Raw genomic sequence first — 6944 nt, 5'->3', positions numbered from 1 at the left:
ATGTAGAGGTAGCATTAGAATTTATTAGTCGTGCTATTTGTGAAAAATAAAATGCATACCAAATGGTTGGTTATAAAATGATTACAAAAGAATAAATATTATCTGAAGAAAAATACACGTAGATAATTATTTCATTTGACAGACATCAATCACCTCATGTTCACAATTCTATAGGTTTTTCATTCATATCAAAATGATGATTGCTCGATAAGTCTCTCAAGTTGCTCATGTTTTAAAAAAAAAAATGGCCATCGGGAGTTACAATCCGATCGGGTTTACTCACAAAAAATGTCGATTGGAAGTTACAATCCAATCGGTTGAGCAATTTGAGAAGCTTATAGAACAATCACCTACCAAAATTGATTCTCTTTTTTAAAACGTCATTGTTCATAGAGAAGATCGCATGTTGCCCCTTTGGAATTCAACTTAAGCAAATGCAAGGTCTGGCTCTTAGTTGGCAGGAAATTTATAGTACCATATTACCCTTTTATTGTTCAATTATATACTGTATTTTGTAAATGCTTTGATTTGTCATTTGTTCAAAAAGGTGTTACTAGTTTGATAAAATACCCTCCAAGAAAATTGTATTTGATAATTTTTAAAAGAAAAACATGCATCTATTACTAAAGGCATCACACTGCCTTCTTTTTCCCAAATAGCAGGCTCAAAGAATATGCGTTTCCCTTCTCTTTAGCAGCCTCCACTCGATTTTTACCAACCTACCAGTCATTTATATAAAGTCATTAATTAGTATTGTAACAAAAATCAAATGTCTTCATAAAGACAGACATAATGCATATAAAAGATGGAAAACAATACCTTGTCCATGAGCCAATAACCAATAGTTGGCATGTATTGAACAAGATACATGACAGCAAGCACAGGCTGCAAACGAAAAAGAGTTCAGTATTGCCGATTGAGTGAACAAATATTACTAAACTAATAAGGCACAAAAGTTGAAAACTGGTGCAGTATTCTAACAGAAATAGATTTCTAATAGCCTAATACAATTTTTTTACCTGATATGATATCCAAGCTTCCTTTAAGCCATGAGTTGCAGCAATAATCGTCAGCTCAACACACTTCTCCGCTGACACACGCTTCTGTCAAGACATAATTTTAAAAGGGAAAGAACAAACTTCAATGGTTCAGATGATGCAATCAGCAAAAACACCGCACGACACACATTCAAGTGGAAGCTAACAAACAAGCTAGAACATAAAGGGAAAGTTTATACTGTAAATTCCAGGTCTAAGACCTTGCTTGTGCTTCTCTTCAATCTATAATTCATTTTTATTCAGTGTTGACCATGTTTCAAGACAGAAGACAAGATAGGACAACAAATGATTGCAGTGAAGAGAAAGTTGAGTAATACCTATTATAAAAAACGGCTATTTACAGTGTGGACTTATAGAAGTCCCAATAAGAAGTGTAGATCATATGAAGGGTTTTCCAATAGAAAAACTCTGGGCCAGAGCATTAAGAATGGTTTAAATTAAATGGTTTATCAATAAATATGATTTACGACAAGACATTATGACATTGTTTGATCAAGCAGCCTGAATCCACATAGTGGAAAAAGACTTTTTGTTATTGTTGCACTTGCATATGCATATTCTTAGTTGTTTTCATTTAGCAAACATGATATTAGATTAGCAAGCCATATTCATAGTTTAAAATAATAATCCCGTGCATACCTACTATTTCAAAAGAAAAAATGTGAAGTAAAACTATACACATGTAAACATAAACTTAGAAATACAATGACAACAAATATCTTCATTATTGTAAAACATGTAAACATAAACTTGGAAAACAGAGATGTATATTGATTTAGCACTCTCAACCTTCAAAACATGTAGTATACATAAACTTGGAAAATTGTCGTGTATCTTGATTTAGCAATCTCAGTGGATAAGAAGTTAATGAAGATACTTGCATGGTGGAAATAAAGTAGAGTTAAAACAGATAGACTCAAGTACTGTCTTTCTTTACACTAACAATGGATGCTTAGTTGGCAAAGGTGCATACCTCAGATGGAACCTGCGATCCAGAGTTATTTGCTGTTTCTATGGGACCGGGACAGACAACAGTTACCTGGATTCCTTTCTGACAGAGCTGCAACCATAAAAAAATTAGCGGTGCATGATATGTACTGTATGATGATAATTAGAATAAAACAACATCAAACATAAAACTAACTTTATACCTCTGAACGCAAGGAATGGAAGTACCCATTTAGTGCATATTTTGAAGCTGAGTATACAGCCTGACCTGGGGCAGGTGTCTTTCCTGCTGCACTACTCATCTGATAGTAAACATAGAACAGAATATTATACATTTATAAACAGGAAATGGGGTTAAAACTTCAGAGAAATATCTAATGAACATGTGACAATAAAACATATTAGTTATTGGCTTAGCATAGCCAGAAGCTATGGCACACAAGACATAAAACATGTGACAAATATATTATATCCGAACATTTAAAATTATTATTATCCGTTCAAGTATATAGTGTAGTTGAAAAGCTAACAAGTGACTACTCTATACTTTTTCCTTGCAGTCACAAACATCTTGCTGCAAGCTCCACAATAATGATGTATTTTCTAACCACATAACATAATTTTGCTACGCAGATTCCATAACCAAAATAAGAGATTATCAAAGAATAACCCACATACCACCACAAAATGACCTTTGCCCCTCCTCAACATGAAAGGTGTCAGGAGCCTTGTAAGAGTTATTGTCCCAAAAACATTGACATCAAATGTTGCCTAATCAGGAGAAAAGGAGTAATGCAGAATTTCAGAAGACAGCTTTCAATGTTTTGAAAGAAAACTAAAAGTGGGGAGGGGAACATTTTTTAAAGCTTTGGTAATTAATCAGCAAAACCAAGAGTCACGTTCATGAAATACCTTGAGTCTCCTCGGTTACATCTAAGACGGATGATTTCTGCAAAACAAAATAACTATTTTCATAATATGTTTAATTAAAGAAGTATGTAAAACATAAAGAATAAAGACTAGTTAACATTATTATTAAAGAGAAATTTCATCAACCCTCACAAATCATCATCCTTATATCATTATGGCGTGTAAATATGCAAGCATGTCATGCCACTTTCTTGATTCTAGTGTTCAATTAGTAAATGTAATTGCTAATATGCTACAAATACACCAGCATGCAAGCACACCCATCAAAATGTGTCTGAAGTTATTGCACTATTTTAGAATTGTAACTAAACACTGACAGAAAAATATATAAACCTACAGATATAAACAAATGACACACACACATAGTATCTCAAAAAGAGGACACAGTAAGTCTATTTGCCCCCTCTTGTTTTACGTTTATAGGCGTGTCTTCTGATATAACAAGCATATGTAGGTTTTGTTTTCCATGCAAATTCTGATATGTTCAATATAACCATTAGATAAAGCAATCAACCACTTACAGGACGCTCATAAGCAGCATTATGAATCATATAATCAACCCCAGAATCTGGGAAAAGGGATTCTGCTTCATCGACAACCTTCCTAAGAGAATCTTCACCAGATGTTAAATCCAACGGTAAAATCTTGGCCTCGTCAGCATGCTTACCTGGTGGTATGCAAATCACACATTAATGGATAAGGCAAGTGTCCATATCTGTTCACAGATATAAATGAGTAACGGATTTATCGTACCTTTTAGCTGCGACTTTACTCGGTTTAGGTCAGCTTCATCCCTTGCAGATAGTATTAACTTGGCCCCTAAACTTGCAAGTTGTTGAGCTAGAATTTCCCCTTCATATACATTCATTGATGAGGGTAAATAAAACAACAAAAGAAATAAGTCACACGAAAAAACTACAAATAATGAAAAGATTCTGGCTTTGCAAAGAAATCATTGGTAGAGGATAGTTTAAGGATAAAAAAAGCCCTAAAATCAAATAAAAGGAAAAAAACAGTAGATTCCGAAACTGGAATTAAATGGCATGGCATGATTAATTTGATCAAAAACACTTGTGGGAAGATGATCATTACCAGAAAAATAAAGCAGGGAACCTAAGGGTTAATCAAATTGAATAAATCACCAATTTTGCCTTTAAATTGTAGGGGTCCAGCACTTACCCCCTGAAATTTGCGAAGAGACAAAAGAGACTAATTTTGAATTACGTCGAGCAACTTGGCCCTTCTGATAACTTTCATCTAGTTTACTATCAAATTAGTCCCTAAATTATATCACTTACTAGGAAATTAGTTCTTGAACTGTATCACTTATAGTCAAACTACTCTTTACAAGTTAACAGAAGGACCAAGTTGTCAGACGTATTCAAAATCATGTTCTTTACTAGTCTCTAACTAAATTCATCGAAAGTTAATTACTTTGATTGATTGACTTATGAAAGTGATTTCATTGTGGGTGAATTTGAATTAAATTATGAAATATAAGTGTGAAATGAATAGTTATAGTTATTGTTATACCAATTCCACGACTGGCACCAGTAATCCAAAAAACCTGGAAAGAAATGAAACAAATAACATAAGAACTTAATCATTTCATTATGGTATTGGTATCAATAGCAATAGCATGAGAAATTCAACCTTATCTTCAATTAGTTCATGTTTTGGTTTCTTCTTTGACATCAAAGTGAAATCACCTAATAAATTGATCAAAACAGTAATAAGCATCCAAAAAATTGTTAAAATAAAGAGATTAAAAAAGTGAGTGAGAAAATACCATAGGCGGTGGCGAATTTGAATAAGAAGAGTAACAAGAGGAAGATACAGAGGAACAGAACCAACATTGCTGCTACTCTACTGCTACAATACACTGCAAACCAAGGCGTTTAGAAACTATTAGAATCAACTTTTGAACGTTTTAATGTCATTATCATTCATGGCATAATTATCACTTTCAACTTTTAACAATCATATTATTTTCCTTCAAAAAAAAAAAATCATATTATTTTGGTCAAAAAAGGAATCTTATCATCAAAATATATTAAATTATCATTATGATTAAGTTTTTACTGTAAAATACTACACCATCCGTTTCAAAATGAGTGTCACTTTAGCAAAAAAAAAATTGTTTCAAAATGAATGTCACTTTACATTTTCAATACAACTTTAATTTTTTTCTTCCAACTTTAATACAACTTTAATTTTTTTCTTCCAACTTTACTTTCAATAAATACTCCAACTTTTCTCACACACAATTTTCAATGCAACTTTAAGTTTGTATTTTTCTTGTAAAGTAAGGGCAGTTTGATAAAAGTGTTATGTCTAATGATTATTTCATTTCATTCCTCAATTTGTGTGCAATTGACTAAAACGATACTCATTTTGAAACTAAGGGAGTAACTTATTTTCGACATTTGCAAAAATTACCGTGTTCTCTAATTAAGCAGAATATATTTGGTTCATATTTTGGAATACTAGACTTCTTTCAGTTTAATTGACACCGACTTGGAATGATGGATGCATTCAACTTGTGTTGCAACTAATATAATCATTGGCATCATCATAACACTTTTTTTTTTATCATGCTTATTTCCATGACACTTTTCAATGTGTATCTCTACCCATCTCTATTAGAATTCTCTGTTTTGTGATGTTTTAGGTCTTAGGATTTGCAAAATGCTTTATTTATAGCCATAAAAAGTGTACGCGCAAAAGGGTAATCAAACTACAAGAAAATTTGTGAATATTTAGAAAGTAATAATATGTAATGAGTTGCACAATAATTTGTGAATATTTAGAAAGTAATAATATGTAATGAGTTGCACAATTGATAGTGTAATAAAATGGATAATTGTGAAATAAAAGGTAAAATGAATAGATTAGAACTCAATTAAAATTGATGTTCTTGGTATATAGAAACATTAAAGAAAAGATAGAAGAAGATTAAGTCTATGACTTAACCATTACTCTACTAGAGAGTACCAAAGGGAGAGAGGAGAAACTTTCATCATTTTTCTTCATAACCCTTGGTGATCATCCTTTCTTTATTTATGCATAATCACTAGCCACATATCCATTTACCTCAACCAATTACATTATGCCACGTGTAATTCCTTACATGTCATTTTGAATCATAACATTACTCCCCCCATTAAAATCAACCTTGTCCTCAAGGTTGAAGTTAAGATAATGCATTTCAACACTAGTAGCATCTTTCCAAGTGGTCATCAAGTTCAGCGAAACTTCCCAATGAATTAGAAATTTCCTCCTGGATCCCATTGTTTGAATTGTAAGGCCCCTTTTGTATGGAAAAAATAATCACCGCCACCCGGATCACATTTCTTTGAGTGCCCTGCGAAAACCAAAAGTTGAACTCGAACTAGACGAAACTTTGCATGTCATGCCCGATATGCAAGTACTCTAGTTATCTCAACATTTGTAACAACCACTCTATAAGAAAGATATGCACTCAAGAATTGCATCAATGCAACAGAAGAAACATAATAAGTCTTGTTAGAAACTTGAATTAGTGAAGTAGCAATATCAAGAGGTCCACCAATGCAAAATCCAGTATAAGTGGTGTAGTTAATGTCAAATCCCTTGCTAACCATGTGCGCAACTAATTCCTTGGAACCAATTGTGATGCCCTGCATTTCACTTCTCTAAGACATTAGAGAATACACTGTTATATCCCTTTTTTTTATATCATGAAATAGCTCATAAGCCTTGTGCATGACTCCATAGTTTTCATATGATTCATTGAATACTTTATGGGCATGCATTTTCAACTTTGCGTGCTCTGTCTATAGGAAATAGCCTTTATAACTACAAAAGTTCCCATAATAGAAAAACAATTAGTAGCACATACTTGTAGTCTCAACCCATCTCTTCACCAATTTAATCAAGTCATTCACATCAAAATCAACAACGCCCAAGTCACCAGCATTAATAACCTTATCAGATGGAAAAATTATAATTGACCCATAACAAACAAGT

The 6944-nt window shown here is 32.7% G+C and overlaps 1 protein-coding gene across 1 annotated transcript; it reads right to left on the bottom strand.

The window, feature by feature from the left end:
- Nucleotides 1-454: 454 nt before the first annotated feature.
- On the bottom strand, nt 455-4991 carry LOC146908921 (NAD(P)-binding Rossmann-fold superfamily protein). Its single transcript, XM_085726045.1, is given in 12 exon segments — nt 455-719; nt 820-885; nt 1020-1103; nt 2032-2118; nt 2210-2308; nt 2685-2777; nt 2896-2955; nt 3458-3603; nt 3690-3788; nt 4470-4503; nt 4590-4645; nt 4726-4991. Coding segments are annotated over 12 exon segments (978 nt in total). The 5' UTR covers nt 4793-4991; the 3' UTR covers nt 455-632.
- Between the last annotated feature and the right edge of the window lie 1953 nt (nt 4992-6944).

This window comes from Medicago sativa, chromosome 7 (genome assembly GCF_051527215.1).
Source record: "Medicago sativa cultivar Bolivia chromosome 7, Bolivia_mono, whole genome shotgun sequence".
NCBI lineage: Eukaryota > Viridiplantae > Streptophyta > Magnoliopsida > Fabales > Fabaceae > Medicago > Medicago sativa.
This window is presented reverse-complemented; position numbering and strand designations above follow the sequence as displayed.